We start from the raw sequence: 18,484 nt of genomic DNA on the forward strand, positions 1-18,484 counted from the left end.
AATTGATGGCTACTAGTCAAGAGAATGTGGTTGACATAGACAGACAGCGGAACCATGCTTGTAAACGAACAAGGAGGAGTCGGCAAGGGCTACTCATTAGGGCTTAATTAGCCGCTCCTTGTGCATTCTTAATAATACAAGTAATGCTGAAAGTTTTTGATAAAATAAAAACGGAACAAAAAAATTGCAAGAATGATCTTATATATTATATTTCGATCGATTTGGAAATTGGAAATTTGTTGACTGTTGAACAAAAGATTGTTTAGTAAGGGAGTTATCATGCAAGAAATAATTAATTAGAAAGAGACTTGTGTTGTGTACCGAACTTATTATTATAACACAGGATGATTTTATTCCTCATATTAAAACATTATTACAAACATATATATATTTATAATAGGAAGATGATAAAAGGGAAACATTATGATTAAAATATCATACAGTACACATCCTGATAAGGGCTTCATTAGTAAGTAGCAGTTGATAACTCACTCGATCAAGATCAATGTGGCCACATTCAGCAAGAGTCCCATGTCGTTTTTCACTTCTGCAACCGTGGACACATTGCGTGGACTATAGTCTTCGTTTTGTAATTGAATTGTTGCAGGAAATTTTCCATGTTGAGACTTCTGGATTGCTCTGGAAAGATCTTCCCATTTATTCTCATAGCTAATAATATCACCTTTTGGGAAAAAGCCTGAATCAAACCCATTCCATTCCAGTTTCTGCTGAATATATTTGAATCTTGTAGCCTCTGCAACCATTTGGATAACAACTAGAAGATTTTGACGAAGCTCGTTTGTGGGATCCTTGCTATCAAATTTGTGAAAAGCTTCGAGGGATTTGTCTAATGCCTTGAATCCCAAAACTGTTTTCTCTCTGTTTCCTAAGCTGACATAATTAGTTGCCAGATTAACACTGACCCTTTTAGTAGATTGTTTGAAAAGTAAAGTTTTCGATTCGGGAGGAGCTTCTTTGAAGAAGTAGCAACGCTTTTCTTTGTCAACTTGATATGCTATCACATATGAGTTGAGAGCAGATATTGCAAATGTAATGGAGACAGTTTTGTTGAAAAGTCTTACATAGACAAACTGTTTGTCTTTGACCGCTGTGGATTTTGTACGCAACACTGGAATGCCATGGCTCTCGGTTCCACTAGACAGCTCTCTTCGTAGAGATCCCATGAACATCTGGTATGATCCCACACTCACATCTTTGAATTCAGTGTTGAAACTCACAGTTTTGTAGCTTGCTGTTTGAGGGAACAAACTTGCTTCCATTTTCAAAGTGATGAGACTTTATACCCTAGATTAAGTATATACAATGTTATATAAATTTATAAATAGGATCAAATAATTATAAAACAATTAATTGTGACACTACTTCATTTAGAATAAACAAGAAATTGGCAATATATATATTTACTTAGAATAATTAAATTTTAACTTGTATGTGATATAATCAATTTATTAAGTATCTTACTATTCTTAGTAAAGTAATTCAAAATATCACACCAACAATATTCTATTTATGTCATATAAATGTATCGACTTGTAAATACTACATGACGTTTCACTATAGAGCTTGACTAGCATGAGTAATCTACTATATACCAAGTCTAGAATTTTATAGTCTGACCAAACTTATAGATCAAAACTCGACTATACATAATAAAATTTTTAAAGCCTTGACGGACTTGTAGTATAGAGCTCGACTGGCATGAGTAAAGTTCAACTATACACCGTCGATATTTTAAAGATTGAATGGAATTATAGTCTAGAGCTCCATTGGTGATCATATCTGAAACCTGTAGTATAAAGCTTGACTGACATGATCTTAACTATACATAATCGAGATTTTAAAGACGGAACGGACTTGTAGTATAAAGTTCAACTATAAATAGTAGAGTTCGACTAGCATGAGTAGAACTTGTAGTATAAAGCTCGATTATAAATAGTTGAGATTTTAAAGACTGAACGAACTTGTAGTACAGAGATCAACTATACATAGGAGAGCTTGACTGGTATGAGTAGAACTTGTAGTATAGAGCTCGACTATACATAATCGAGATTTTAAAGACTGAACGGACTTGTAGTATAAAGCTCAACTATACATAGTAGAGTTCGACTAGCATGAGTACGACTTGTAGTATAAAGCTCGACTATACATAGTCGAGATTTTAAAAACTGAGTGAACTTGTAGTATGGAGATCAACTATACATAGGAGAGCTTGACTGGTATGAGTAGAACTTGTAGTATGGAGCTCGACTATACATACTCAAGATTTTAAGGATTGAACGAACTTGTAGTATGGACTATATACATCCTCAGTATTTATAGGTCATTTTAGAAACCTCTTTTAGAACTAAATGAAATGATAAAGTTATTTACGCATAGATTCATATTTAGTGTAGAAATAAATAGAGATTTTGAAATTTTAACTCGTAGATAAGATAATTTTTAGGAGAAAGCTTCATTGACCAGAAGAGAAGTACATGGAAGTATGAAACAAGCTAAATAAACGAAACAAGATTTTTCTAATGTGCAATATTATAAAGCTAGGTTTACATATATATATAGACTGGGTTTCTAACAAACATATTTAATAATATATATATATTTAAATATAGTACTTTGCTTACCTTAATTAGACGAAAACTTGATGTCTTTCTTCACAGGCCTCTCTCCTTGATATCCACGTCGGATCTGTTATTGAGGAAATGAGAGTGCTATTTATTGTAGTATGTTTGCTTGTATATACTATCTTGTTGATAAGGGTAGGGGAATCTATCTTTATACTAGGAAGAATTAGAGATAGCTTAATTGACTTGATTCCCTTCTCCACTATATATATACCTTTAATAAAGTTGTAGATTATTCGATTGAGAATTTACACTGAAGACAAAAATTACAAATAAAGAGGCATCTCTAGTCACTCTTAAAGATTCCCATTATTGATCTGACTTCACTTGCTTTTCCTTATTATATGATAAAAAATCACTTATGAAACACATGCCGATTAGCATGCAATATACTCCTTGCTTTTATTAAAGTGGTTACTTACTCCACTAGGTGACTGATCATTTTTCGATTGCTTCCTAACACAGCTAATTTCGAATACTAGTTTACATCCATCTTTTGATACCCAGTTGCATCCACCTGGTCCCCACCACTCGTGCATGTACTCACCCAAACACATACCTAACTCTCGTTGAATGATATTTATGAAATCTTGTGAACGGAGAAAAAAACTTCACCTTCACCTTTCTCAGAATTGCGAATTCCCTTATACATATTAGGAAAGCATTAGTTGAAACTACTATAGGCTTTTTTTATTATTTTTTTCAACCATCAATAAGAAGTGCACAGAAAATATTTGGATGACTCTCAAATATCATAATTAATATCTGCCTAAAAAAAATATTATGCTATTGTGGTTTAAAAAAACACAGTGTAAAATGGTAGGAGTGGGGAGGCATAGACTTTTCTCAGTAATTTTTTCAAAATAATTGCGGAGAAAAATCTCATTCCCTTTATTTAGATAATAATTTATAAAATTACTTGTATATAAGAATATCTTATAAGTTATATTATTATATAAATTTATTTATAAAAAATATGGTATTTTATATTAAAAACTTTAAATATAATTTTGTATTGAATATAGTATCAATAATATAATTTTATTGATATTAAAAAAATTAATCTGAAATTAAATTATATATGAAAAGAAAAAAAATAATTATATATTAAAAAAACTCTTTCTCTGATGATTTTGTTTTAAAAAACCGTAGAGAAAAGAGCTAATTGTTTTAAAAAAATTATACAGGGGTTGGGGTAGTTAATACTAATCATTTGTAATTAATACACATTTTTCCCGCTATTGGGGGATTAATACCACTTTAATGCATTGGGCTGCTTTGAATAGAGACCGCAACCTAAGTTAGATCCATGGGGCCCACTGTAGAAAGTTGCCTACTTTATGGGGAATATGCCCCAGGTACTGTCAGGGCGTGCTGCGTGTATCTCTGTGCCAGACGACGTAGTAGGAGTGTGAATTTTCGAGTGGTACACTCAACAACAATGTAGACGTATTACCAAAAGGTTGTCAGATGATCTTCTGACACTGCAAACATGCATTGATTGACACCTGGCTAGTCCTCTAGGTCCCGAGGACAAGATCCTTAACCTAGAGGATAAATGCTTGTAAAGAACTCAATGACTACTAACTGGTTCTCGGAGCATGGCCTCAGGCAGATGTTCGAACCATGTCTTTATCCGAGGGACGTGACCCTTCTTTTTGAGATGTCCACCCTCCGAGAACTGATCATGGGGTGTGGCCTTCTTTGGAGACGTCCACCCCTCATTCTCGGGGCATGGCCTCACTTAGAGAGACACGTGTCTCTGCCACGTGCCCTGCTCACATTGGTTTTCGATTGCCACATGTCCTCTGGTGAAAACCCGAACAATAAATGTCATCCCTGTTTGGTAATATATTCTTTTGAGAAATATTCTTTTGGCAATCAATCAAGTCGAAGAGCCCCATTTGATCAAAGGAACTCATGTGATGTGAACATTTATTTATTACTTACCGGCCACTTGAATCCTAATCCACAATTAAAAGAGATGTAATATAATTCCAATTGTATTTTTCTATTGAGACGACTTAAATTTTTTTGATCAATATTAACTACAGCAGCACATGGAAAGTGGAAACACCTTCTAATTAAGCATATATATATATATATATATATATATAAAAGACCTGTATACATTAAAAAAAAATAAAGTTTGTAGAATTAAAAAAAAAAAAGAAAAACTTTGACCTAGGACATTAAAAGGTTGAGCATTTTAAGGTTTAGCGGTGGGTGAGGTCGTACTCCCCACATACGTCATTAAATTCCTTTTAAAAATACATGTACGTCCACTAGCTAGATTGCTCCAGATTGGATCCAATCTAACCTCCTCGTTCTTCGTCTTCTTCTTCTTATTATTATTTTAAAATTGTGTCCATAAGTTGTAGCTCTATAAATAGACAATCTCTTATACCAAGTAAAAATATATGTTTACTATAACATTTGAAAAATGAAGCATTATCATAAACTGATTATGTATTACACTAAAATAAACAATATTATTATAATTATAATCTAACTAGTAATTATAATTAATCTACCTAACATATATAATTAACAATTATAATAACAAAAGAGTTGAGAAAATTAACTGTTTGTTAAAAAAATTATAATTATTTATCTTAGACAATGTTAAGAACTTTTGGTTCTTGTGCTGCTGAGGCACAGCTGCCCAAGAATCGTAATATCACTACAAAAAAAAGGTTCAATACCGAGAACATTATACCGACAACATGTCCTCGGTATAGACATTTCATATGCGCGGGACATTTTCGCGGTTCTGAATAGGTTTAGTTGCTATACCGAGGACCTATACCGAGAACATGTTCTCGGTATAGGGTTTATAAATATCACACTCAGCCGCGAAGCCCCTTCTCCTTCCTCTCTGGTTTCTCTGGGTTTTCTCCGAAACCTCCGCCTCCCTCCGCCGATTATAGTCGTTTTCCTCCATAAAAGCTCGGTTTTAAGCCCCAAAATTGCCAAGGGTGAAGGAATTTCTGTGTATTTGTTGAAGGTATGGTTTATTTATTCATTTTATATATATATATATTTATGAAATTGTATAATGATATTTTCTAATTTTTGTTTGAAGGTTGGGTATTCGGTTTTTGTTGGATTATAGGGATTGCTAGCAAGATATTGAAGGCATTGGTAAGTTTTTTTTAATTTTTCTGTATTTTTTTAATTTTTTTTTCAATTTTTGAATAATTTATGTTTTTTTATATAAATAATATAATATTAATTTTAATAAAAATCTGAAATAATTATATTAGATAGAATGTATTTATTTTTAGGTTTTCAAAATAAGTATTAGTAAAAATGATATTAGGAATTAGAAAATTGTTAAATGATTAATTAGTATTTTTTTTAAATAAATTCTATGTTGTGTTTGGTGAATTTTATGTGTATTAAACATATTAGTAAACATATTAAATATTTGAGTGTTAATTTGAAAATTTTGGTGGTAATGTTAGTATGTTGTTGTTGTCAATTTTAATTTTTTTGCTTATGTTAGTAGTAAAAATTCAGATTTTATGAATATTGATGATTAATTTGTTGTTGTTAATTTTTAGTAGAATTTTAATATTTTGGTTAGAAAATTGAATAATTAATAAAATTTAGACTAATAATTATAAATTATATAGTTATTTAAAATGAATTTGTAATGCTCTCTGCATGATCTGGGTCTGGATATTTTTTATGTGTTATTTGCAGGATTTTAAATTTTGGGATAGATGAAAATATAGTCGTTATGCTGCCGAATTTTTTATAGAATTGTAAAATTTAGAGATATTGTGAATATTAGTAGAAGTACTCAATAAAATTTCTAATTTAATAAATAGTGAATTGATAAGTAAAATCATTTATTTTAAAATTAAGATTAAAAAAATTAACATTAACATTATGCAACTAAATTTTAATAAAAATAAACATTAATTAAATAATTTAAGTAATAATTAAATCCTAAAGTAGTTAAATAAATTTTAAACAAATCTTAGAATTTTTTTTTAAATTAATCAAACTATTCAATAAAGCATAAGTAAAATATGTAATTTAATAAATACTAAATTAATATGTAAAAAAATAATATGTGTTAGTTCTGATTAAATAAAATTAACAAATATATTATTAGAAAACCATTATTAAAATTAAAATTAAAATTAAAAAAATTAAATTTAATATTTGTTAGTTTTAATCATTATTAAAATTAAAATTAAAAAAATATGTTTTTAATATTATTTGTTAGTTGTTTTTAATTTTTCTGTATTTTTTTTAATATTTTTTTTCAATTTTTGAATAATTTATGTTTTTTATATAAATAATATATTTTAAAATTAAGAATAAAAAAAATTAACATTAACATTATGCAACTAAATTTTAATAAAAATAAAAATTAATCCTAAAGTAGTTAAATAAATTTTAAACAAATTTTAGAAATTTTGTTTAAATTAATCAAACTATTCAATAAAGCATAAGTAAAATATGTAATTTAATAAATACTAAATTAATATGTCAAATTTAAATAAGTTTAATAATATTTACACTGAAATATATTATAGTTAGATATCATAAAACAACATAATTAACTTCAAAAAGCATAAGACATTAAAAAAACATATTTAATTATATTTGCTTTTTTCTTTGGTAATAAGAAATTATTACCAAAGATATAATAGTATTATTATCACATAGTGATAATATTATATTTTTTTAGTGTTCATCACAAGAAGCCTTAGACCCGTTTAGAGAGGGTGAGTCATTGAAGACTCTTACATTTGCCTCTCTCTGAATTAGGACACACACAAATTGATTGTAAGTTTGATGATTAGTGTTCCGTGCAGTGCTACATTCATACAATGTCGATCGACAAGAGTTGGATTAATTTGACAGATCGATTATCCGATGAGTATGAGGCTGGTGTGATGGATTTTCTCCAGAGAGCCCGGCAGTGCGTTGACTCAAGGGGATTGGTGAAATGTCCGTGTAGGAGGTGTGTCAACGTTGAATTTCAGACAATTGATGTATTAGAAAATCATCTTTTTGTAAATGGTTTTCTACGGAAATATACCAATTGGCATTGGCATGGAGAGGATGAAATAATACCAATGAGAGCTCGGATAGATCAAAATGATGAAGATGAGATGATGGATGTTCTCACTGATCTTATGCAAAATGACAATGACGAACAAGCGGAGAATGAGCGCGGTCAAGAGATACCTACAACTGACTACAGGAGTGGGCAACATTATAACGATTTGTTTGCTGAGATCGAGGCTCCATTATTCCCCGGGTGTCAAAATTACACTTCATTGAATTTTGGGGCGTCCTCTCCCTCTCGAGTGGGATGTGCGGGGGAGAACATATAAAGAGATCGGAGAGTACAGCTCAAATTTCTCAAGAGAGCTCGGATTACTTGTTCGACAGTACACAGATCCGGACTGTCCTCAATGGTCAAAAGTACCAAATGCCTCGAAAGAAAGAATACTTGCACATTTGGAAGTAAGTAGTTTATGTATTTTTATCTTAATTCTTATTTTATGTTATATATGATATTTACTAATAAATGTTTGTAAATTAGGATGATTTGTTTGATATTGGGCGTACTAGATATGGAGAAGGGCATATGCCTGGGATCTTGAGAGGCATTGATACTTCGTGTGCTAAAAAGTATTCTGACTGGAAGTACGATATTAAAGAGCACTTAACGATTAATGGGCCACAAAATCGTTATGGTGGTTGCACGGATACGCAGTGGCAAAAAGCAATTGATTTTTTCCGTCGCCCAGAAATTACGGTATTAATTTCTTGCTAAACTTAACTATCTTAATTAAATATATTACTAACGATAACTTTTTGCAGAAACGTTCTGTGGTCAACAAGGAAAATAGAAAGAAATTGAAAGAGCTTAGCTATGGAGGTTCTCAGTCAATCCCAGCCTTACGCTATAAAAAGGTTAGTTAATTAATTATTTTTTAGTTTATTTTTCTTATTTACGTTTAATTATTAATTTTATAAAAATATATGTACGTGACAGCGCAATTTAGAGACTGGGCAACTTGAGTCCATCCCGGATAGCTGGATGGATACTCACCATAAATCAGGCACAGGGTGGGTGACAGAGACAGCAAAAAATACTTGGGTACGTTAAGTTTTTTTAAACATTTTTCAAATTTTTAATTGTTTCAAAATTTTAATTACATTATACATTGTATCACAGGAGGAATTGCGTGCATACCGCGACACACAGCAGACACAGGCAACTGATACTGAGAGTTCCACACCAGTTTCGAGTGCGCCTGAAGATGAAGACATATCTTTGGTACAAAATGTCTTCGGAAAACGACGGGGCCACCAGAAAGGATATGGACGTATCCTTAACATAAGGGACCGAACTCCATTTGATTTTCGTCCTTCACAAACTAGAGATGAAGAGTTGTCTGAGATGAGAGAGCGTCTTCGACAGTTAGAGGAGCATGTCCGGACTCATTGTATCACCCCGGGATCTCAATCTGCCCCACCACCACCACCCGATGATCCTGATGTTGGAGCACCGACTCAGTAGGACTTATGTATGAATTTTATTACAATTGACTATTACATTATCATGTTTAAGACAAGTCTTTATTTTAATTCAACGAATACACTCTTATGTTTTTTTTTATATCTTTAATATAAGTGTTTTAATTTTATTCTATTTTCTTATATTTAATTCAAAATAAATAAATAAATAAGGGAATAACAAATATAAAAAAAAATTGGGGACAAGTCTATACCGAGGACATTGTCCTCGGTATATACCACCAAGATGTCGGTATGTACCAGTACGATGAGAAATTGAGGTTTGTTGTACCGAGGACATTTGTCACTTTCTACCGAGGACATTATCCTCGGTAAAACGTATACCGAGAACATTTTGAATGTCGTCGGTAGACGTTTTGTTTTTACCGACGCGGCTGTACCGACAACTTTATACCGACGACATTGTCTCGGTATAAGATATACCGAGGACATTTCGGCTTATACCGAGGACATTTGTTCTCGGTATAGGCCCTGATTTTTGTAGTGTATTCAAGAACCCTTGAACTCACCGTAGTGCCAATGAGGCGAACAAAATGGTCTTCCTCATCTCCCACAACTTTGTATGAGCGAGGGTCAAACACTACGGGCAGTGGTGCACTATGTTCTCGGCTTTTCTTATCCAGATCTTTCTCAGTAGCAGTCCCACGACCATGAGTCTTCTTTGGTTGTGTGAATTCTGATCACCGTGGTGGTAGTAAATAACAAAGAATCTTCAAGATTATTAAGTGAAATAGTTAGTGTTGTGGTGGCAGAACGATAGCTTGGGGTCTAGGGGAGGTGGGGGCAGTGGTTAGGGTTTGGGGTCAAGAGTGAAAAGAAATAATTCTGGTGAATGCCAAAATATTTCTTGCGAAGATTATCTTAGTATTATTGTTAAAAATGTCGTCGCTATAGAATTTTTTATTTTTTTTAAGTGATGGGTCTCTTGCTGTATGAATAATCAGCATCTACCCCATTATGATCCATGTGTATTACCATTCATAATCTAATAGAAATAACCAATTAGTCATTATCAAATTATCGATAATGGCTGTTAGTTCAGTTGACATTGAATTGAGCTGCAAATTATTATTATTCTACTCCACATAAAATTTTTAAACATTTTTCCATTAATATGTGTTCCCATTGTGTATTTTTATTGAGATATATAACTTCAGAAATTTGAACAATTAATAGCAAACAAATCGTGGGGAACACGCGATTTCAGTTCTAAGCCTAAGTTTTATTTATTTTCTAATTAGTCAACTAAAAAGGCCATTGAAAATCAGTAAAATAATATATAGTATTAAAGTTTGTGGATGTAATATAATGATCCATTATTTAGCAACTTGAGTTACTCGATCGATAATGTAATTAAATATATTTGAAAAAAATGCAAGTAATTATAGATTAAATTTTTATTCCTTGAATGAAAGAACAGTATATATGTATGCAGGCCTATATTTAATATATGTTTATAAGCCACAAATTGAGAACGTTATGCTGAAATTAAACTTTAAAATTATTTTTAACATTTTTTCTTAGTATTTTTTTTTTACTTTTCTATTTTATCCTATTTTCATAATTTTTTCAAATAATGTATAATTTTTTTCAGAAAAAAACTCTTACTTTAACATGCTACTAGATTCCATGAGTCATTACACGTGCATCCAATATGTACACAAATATTGTGACTGATTTTTCAACCAAGCACATTTATCTAAACTACATCTCATATTGTTTTAAAATGTAGTATCTAATATCCTCTATTTATTATTGAAAATTCTTGTTATGTAAAATAGAAGTTAACCTGTACTAATTATTATAATATATTCGAAGCTATTATAGCAGTACTCCCATCATGAATTAATTTTGTTATAAAAAGAGCTTTGGTCCTATCTTGGTTTGACACACCAACAAGCTATAGCAGCCCACAAAAAAAAGAAAAACATATGATGAAACGGCCAAACGTGATGGTGCAGATTGTGGTGGCAACATGGATATGCAGCTGGTCGAGTGGTATTTGGATTGCGATTGGGAATTAAATACAGCAATGTGAGTTTCAACACGGAATATGCGAAGGATATCACTGAGAAACGTTACGAGAGTTTCATTCAATCTCTACGAGAAGAGTTGTCTAGTGGAAGAAAGAGCCATGACATTCCAGTGTTGCGTGCAGAGATCAAACCGGACGGAGACAAAGAATTTGTGTATGCCTCAGCATCACATTTGCAATAACTTCTCTCAACGCATATGTGGGGGCCTATCAAGTTAACGGTGGAGAAAATCGTTGCAACTTCTTTAAGGAATTTCCTGCCAAAACCAAAGCCTTGGTTTTCGATAAATGTCTTAAAACTGGTGCTAGTCTCCCATCTAGTTATGGCGAATTAGGAAGCAGAGAAAAAACCCAGTTGGGATTCGTGCCATTATCCCTATGCCTCAATAGTTTTGAAAATTTTGATGGCACAGGGAATACTAAAGATGTTCGTAAATGTCTTCTAGTTGTCATACAAATGGTTGCAGAGGCTGCAAGATTCAAATTTTGATGGCACAGGGAATACTAAAGATGTTCGTAAATGTCTTTAGTGTTCATAACAAAATTTGATTGATAATCCTCTAGCAACTAATAATCAAGCTCAAAAGTATATATATATAAGTTTAACTACTATTGCATTATTTATTAAACTGTATTTGTGTGTGCCTGATAAATATTTGTGTGTGCATGATAAATTGGAATGTTGGAACATGTATATTAAGGTTTAGCGGTGACATGTGCATTAATTACATATATACATTTTTTTAAAGTGACGTCACATGCCCAACAGCCCACATATACCTCATTAATTTCCTTTTAAATCTACCTAGTTTTAATATATTAAAAAAAAAGTCGTCACTGTCTTTAGGGGACAATGGATAATTGATCACTAAAAATAATAATAATAATATAATAATAATAATAATTTATTTTAATTTTATATATATAGAAGAATAATTGAAAAATAAGTTTAATTACCAAGAATGAACACGCGCGAGTTATATATGATATAACAGATCGAAGACTAAAGTTGATTTATCAATTATAATGTAAAGTAAGACTGAAGTATAAAAAAAAACTCGATAATTCGAACATTTTAAGGTTTAAAACCTTAAAACGAGTGCATGTGTGGCTAAGTTTTTTACATGTTTATAAAACACAGTGAGGAAAAAGAACTGGACAATTCGAACATTTTAAGGTTTACCCTACGTCATCAAATTTCCTTTTAATTAAATCGTCTCTTTCTGTATTCTTTTGGGAACAATTATTAGTGGATAGTATCTCTTTTAAATTAATTAATGTTGTGAATATTTTGGTTATAATTAATAGAAAGTTGTTTAACTTTAAATACTAAAATATGATCATGATCCAATACACACCTACCTAGACAGCTACTGGTATATATATATATATATATAATTCATGTATATATATATATATATATGTATATATGTATGATCATGATCCAATATTACAAGTAGGTGACATACTGGTATTGATGTAATGCAATATCGGTTCCTATTTATTTGAATTTAATAAAAATTATAGGGTATCGTTAACCAATAATAAGCTGACATCTCATATAGTGTTGAGCACTTTAAGCTGTCAAATAACAACACTCATATGTACGTCCACTAGATTCTAACACAATTATTACTAAAGTATTCTAATTCATTACTACTGAATTGGATCCATTCTTATTTTAAAATTGAATGAGTAATTGTAAGTACGAAGCTCTATAAATACACAATTTGTCATAGATATATATATTATAAATATGAATTTATATTAATGAAACAAAGAAGATAAAAATAAATTAATATATTTTTTTAAATAAAATTAAGTAAATGTTTATATCTAATATTTATATATATATTAAAAAAAAGAATTCTAATATACGGCCGTTGTCCGTACAGCATAATTGCATATTTCTGACCAATCATGCTTAAGTATTGTGTAGGCATAGTGTAAGTACCGTGTGTTGTCCTCCATCTAATATAATTATATTTATATATATTTTTTAAAAAAAAAGACTTTTAGACAGTTTGAGACATGATAGGGTGAGGTGACAAGCTTTGTCTTGTATGAAAACAAGAATGCAATTAGTTATTTTCATCATTCTTTATAATTGCTATTTTTCAAACATGCTAAATGCAAAAAAAATATATATATATATAAATATATATAGCGTAATTTTTCTATAGGAGCTTCATTTTAAGTCTTATAGGGCTCTCAGTATTCTCAATCCATTAATAGTTTTCGACACGATTTTTTTTATGACCATGTATATTGTAGTTATTTAGAGCATCCTACAAATTTTCAGAAAATTCATAATAGTTTACAGTACCGAAAATTAGGTTCAAACATGTTGTTGCACGCATGACTAATTTTTTTTTATGTGCGTGAAAAACAAGATGTTTGAACATAGTTTTTGGTACTGTAAACTATTCGGAGTTTTCTGAAAATTTGCAGGATGCCCTAAATAGATACAATATACACGGTTATAAAAAAAAAATCGCGTCGAAAACTATTCACGGGTTGAGAAACACTGAAAGCCCTACCGGTAGGGCTTAAAGTGAAGCCCCTATATAGAAGAATTGTCCTATATTTATATGATTTGGTGTAGAAGGGTGTTGTATTTTCACCATTTTTAATGATTTAATGTAATAATAAGATAATATATAGGTCTTTGTTTACTAAATAATAATAATAATATAGTCGTCTCTAGCCCTTGTGAACTAATAATATAGTCAATATTTTGCTTATAAATAATAATAAGTTGTTTAACTTTAAACAATATTAATGATAAATATGCTTATGTACCTACTATGTTAATGGCGTATTCTCTCATATATATAATTATACCGAAACTTTGGAAGTTCTTTATATAAGTCATCATCATCATGTGGGAAGAGAATCTCACCTAAGTCTTCTATAAATAGGACAAGTCAATTATAATGTTTTAAAGATAATTTATAAAATAGTTCAAAATACAAAAAATAATTTTCATAAATGAATTATTGTCTTATTTATTTCACGCACATACGTACATTTTTATAGTGATCATGACTTATGCCAAATGCCTAGTTACGTCATTTCCTTTTAAATCTACTAATAATAATAAAAATAAAAATAAAAAGTCGTCTCTCTGTTTTTGGGACTATATGGTTAGTTTAATTAAGCTAATATTATTTTGATTAATAATCTGTTTAACTTTAAATATTAATATATGATGAAAGCTAACCTTCTTGTTGCAGATTGTGCAACTAACGCATAACTTTAATTGATCAATAAAGATCAGTTGCACAAATGTGCATTCACGTTTAACCATTTTTTTATCCAAAAAAATAAAAAAAGTTGATTGATCATTTGATCAATATATGTACACGCATGACTATGATATTTGCTAGGATACAGAAGAACTCATTTTTGAATCTCAACACATGAAAGTGTTTTTCTCACAATTCAGATAAAGTTATCTATTTTTCTCTCTTGACAAATAACGTGAAAATGCATCTGATATCTATTTCTCATTATGTTATATCTTATTAATATAATAATCAAAAGAAGACCTAGCCCTAATTACATTGGGTTTATGAGTGGGCCACAGTCCATTTGGACTGTGGTTGGCGCCAACTGCAGGATTGTGGGCCTTGTTGTAGAGTCCAAGAACTTTACTTAGCTAATTGTTTAGTAGTATTATAGTATGTTTAGTGTTATCATTGTTACTTTGGATTTTTGGTTCAGACCGGGAGTTATTTGGACACTCATAGTAGTACTTATAGATTTTCTAAGTTTAACCTATAGTTTAAGAATATTAAGTATAACCTAAGGTTTGATTAATGTGTCTGATATTAAGGAATATATTATTATATTATAAGGTTTAGACATCAACCAATAGGATTTTAAGCACATGTTTTGAATGGTAATTAAGGATTTAGTATTTTTGAGGATTAAATTAAATAAGGGTAAAAGTTTGAATGTATAGGGTCAGTCAGCAGCTTTGAGCACGTTGAGGGCTTAGTCAAGGCTGTTTACTCCATTCAAACTCAGCTAAAAATGTGTAAATTCGTGTTTAAATATTCAGCGTATGCCGATATATCGCAGCTATGGGGGGCGATATGTCGCAGCACGTAGATACGGAAAACACGAATCGATGCACGGTCGCCTCGGGAACAAAGGTCCAGGCGATATATCGCCTATAGGGGGCGATATATCGCCTCCACCAGCATGAATTCAAATACATTTGAATTCTTTTCCCTTCAGCCATTCAAACTCCTTCAACAGTCCAGCATCTTCTGAACGAGTCTTCAGCCTCTGCTGAACGATTATTCAAATGATTTTCACCTAAAAAGCCATTATTTTTATTCAAGTAAAATCAAGATATTTTCATTCCCAAACTCTATAAATAGGACCTAGTACCCAGCCATTATTCACCATTTGCTCTAAGTTCAGAGGCTGCTAGTGTTAAGTGAGTGAGAGAGTGTAAACACTTGGTTTGGGGAAAAACTATAAGCTTAAACATCATAAGCTTATCAAACACTTGGGAAGTAAGTGAGTGCTATAGTATTTCGGTGGATGTTAGATTGATCTTGCAATCTTTGAGGTAAACCCAAAACTCTAGTCCTTTCTGTATTCTATGTTATTTCTTTTCTCAAAACCTTCTACTCAGTCCCCTAACCTTATTCTTATTTTTGGTTAGGGAATCCAAGTTCTTAAGCACTTAAGTGGTGGTAAGCATATTTTCGTTTAATGGTTTAGTCTTCCTATTCTCTTTCATTTCATCTCCTTTCTTTAGACTCACCCTTGTTCATTGTGGTTTTAGGAGTGTTCCAAAAGTCCTAACTCAGTCCATTTTATCCCGGTAACTTTGGTAAGGAAAATAGGCTAGAATTAATATGTTATGTGCTTATGTTATCTATATGTTTATGTTATTAAAAGTGTTATGATATGTATATGTGTATGTAGGCTTGGGCATATGACCCATATGACTAACAAGACCCCAAATGGGTTATGGGCATATGACCTACTTAGCTAGTAGGACCCCATTAACCCCATGGGCATATGCTTGTTTAGTCTATGGGACCCCAAGTAATAATGGCCATTATAATAAGTGTATGTTATATGTATTGTGTTAAGTCCTTATGTTTTCTTATGAAATTATGTATGTGACTTTGTGTTAGATTTTCCTTACTGGGCATTAGGCTCACTCCTTTTTGTTTATGTGCAGGAAAATAAGTTTAGAGGTGGTAAGATTCGTGACGCTTGGAGGATGTGTATCGATGATGAATGGAGTCAAGGGGCCGAGCGTTATCGATTCGAGGATGTAGTCTCCTTTTATGTTTTTTTTTATGGTTTTACATGTATTTTCCGCATTATTATGTAATGTCTTTTATTTTAAATCTTATTTTATTTTAAAGACAATGGGATCCCAAAATCCTTCTTAGTATTCGTTTTTTGTAAATAACTCTTATTTTCAAGTTACTCAATAAATTATGGTATTTTCGTAAAATGTAAGTTTTTATGTATAGTTTCGATAATGGTCCAATTTGTCTAGATTAGTGGGTCATTACACTTGTGGTATTTTATTTCTATAAAATATTATTTATTGGGTCTTTATCATATTATTTTATGTAGTATACAATTATACCACAAAATTAAATATGATTAAATTAATTTTTTTTAAAAAATAATTTTACAAAATATTCACCAGGACTTGGGTTTATTCTTGACAAGGCCTATTCCCAGACTAGTGAGCATGCTACCTCTATTAGCATCTCGAAGGATATGGGTAGGTTGGGATCGGGAAGATGAGTCGAACTTGTATCTTGGTCTCGGTTCCCTGGTTATGGTCGCACCCATCGAATGTTGTTGGGCTCATTGATGATTGGGCTATCAGGACATCATTCTTCCATGTTCATCGGGCTCAGGATGGGCCTGAATCTCTTTGAGGGAGCCCATGGACCCATTATGTCATGCCACGTGTCCCGGGGGAAAACAAGAATAACAATTACTTATCTAATTTTTTAATTTAATAGTGAGTTATTATTAATTAATTTGATCTATTGTTTAATTTAGTGCTCTAACAACACTAACAAGATTCAAATTCACATATTAAATAAACCTATACAAATTTTTTAACTGAAATGAATACACATATACAAAAATTTTAATTAAAATGAATACACATATTGAGCCAAAAAAGACACTCTAATAGATAGACACAGACCTAAGTTCCACCTCAGAAAAATTGATAAACACGGAAGAAAATCAATATTTATATATAAAAACATGTAATATTGTCTTAAAGTTGAGAAGTTAAAACACAACAAAATTTTCTAACCAAACTCACATAGATGCACATTTAATAATAGTTCAAACTAGTTTTATACTCCACCAAATTATTATTATTATTATTGAACTCTAAAACAAGAATTGGCACCTATAAAAACACAAAATTACTTTCAATATTTTCATCAATTGAACAAGCTTTTTGAGCTAAAAGTTTACTCTCCTTATTTGTTTGTACATTTTAATCATAAAATTATGGCTTCTAAAGGTGAACTATTCACATACATATATATATATATACATACACACCACCACCTATATACACATGCGATCACATATATCCACACATACATACACGACCACATATATACACATATATATATAAACACATATATACATACATATACACGGCAAAAAAAAAATCAAAATTAAAACTAACTAACCTATGTAAATACATATATATATTTAAATAAAAGCAAATATTTATATTAAATAAAACAGTTATTAATATTAAAAAAAATAATAAATATAAACTGAAAAATAAAATATATATACCTATATATGGTAGTGGCCGGGGCATGGTGGTGGTGGCAGCGGCAACGTCGTAGAGAGGACGGTCGGAGAAAGGATGGCTGACGTCGGAGAGAGATAAAGGAGAGAGGAGAGATAAGAGAGAGAGGACAGAGAAAGGAGAGAGAGGAGAGATCGGAGAAAGAGAGGGCAGATCTAAGGAAGGTGGTCAAAGAGAGGGGCTGGGGTAAGAGAGATTGAGGAGAGAGGCCTAAAAGTTGATATGTGTCCAAAAAGTTCGAATTTTTTCTAAAAGTTCCTCAACTTTTTAGGACACTCATTGAGATTCCTTAAAGAATTTCATTTAGGACACGCAGTGAGAGCCCTAAAAGCTTATGTGTCATGAATAAATTTTTTTAAACAAAAGATTTATTATATTTTAAATCAGAAAAGA

At 31.2% G+C, this 18,484-nt stretch overlaps 2 protein-coding genes across 2 annotated transcripts; one reads left to right on the forward strand and one right to left on the reverse strand.

The window, feature by feature from the left end:
* Positions 1–308: 308 nt before the first annotated feature.
* Positions 309–2,753, reverse strand: LOC133789343 (agglutinin-1-like). Its single transcript, XM_062227198.1, has 2 exons — positions 2,643–2,753; positions 309–1,305 (listed from the first exon to the last, which is right to left on the reverse strand). The coding sequence occupies exon 2, from the start codon at positions 1,278–1,280 to the stop codon at positions 489–491; it is 792 nt and encodes a 263-aa protein (XP_062083182.1). The 5' UTR covers positions 1,281–1,305; positions 2,643–2,753; the 3' UTR covers positions 309–488.
* A 2,574-nt stretch (positions 2,754–5,327) lies between these two features.
* Positions 5,328–9,325, forward strand: LOC133792702 (uncharacterized). The gene is made up of 7 exons (XM_062230605.1): positions 5,328–5,786; positions 7,478–7,926; positions 7,994–8,135; positions 8,215–8,430; positions 8,496–8,588; positions 8,671–8,775; positions 8,854–9,325. Exons 2-7 carry the CDS (start codon positions 7,493–7,495, stop codon positions 9,196–9,198), a joined length of 1,335 nt encoding a protein of 444 aa, XP_062086589.1. The 5' UTR covers positions 5,328–5,786; positions 7,478–7,492; the 3' UTR covers positions 9,199–9,325.
* Positions 9,326–18,484: the final 9,159 nt, after the last annotated feature.

Source organism: Humulus lupulus, chromosome 7 (assembly GCF_963169125.1).
Source record: "Humulus lupulus chromosome 7, drHumLupu1.1, whole genome shotgun sequence".
NCBI classification, from domain to species: domain Eukaryota; kingdom Viridiplantae; phylum Streptophyta; class Magnoliopsida; order Rosales; family Cannabaceae; genus Humulus; species Humulus lupulus.

Bases quoted from the DNA above. Each gene is read 5' to 3' on its own strand.
- LOC133792702 (XM_062230605.1), top strand. From the start codon at position 7,493: ATGTCGATCGACAAGAGTTGGATTAATTTGACAGATCGATTATCCGAT. The intron at 8,136-8,214 runs GTAAGTAGTTTA...TTTGTAAATTAG, and splicing joins GAATACTTGCACATTTGGAA to GATGATTTGTTTGATATTGG. The intron at 8,589-8,670 runs GTTAGTTAATTA...TGTACGTGACAG, and splicing joins CAGCCTTACGCTATAAAAAG to CGCAATTTAGAGACTGGGCA.
- LOC133789343 (XM_062227198.1), bottom strand. From the start codon at position 1,280: ATGGAAGCAAGTTTGTTCCCTCAAACAGCAAGCTACAAAACTGTGAGT.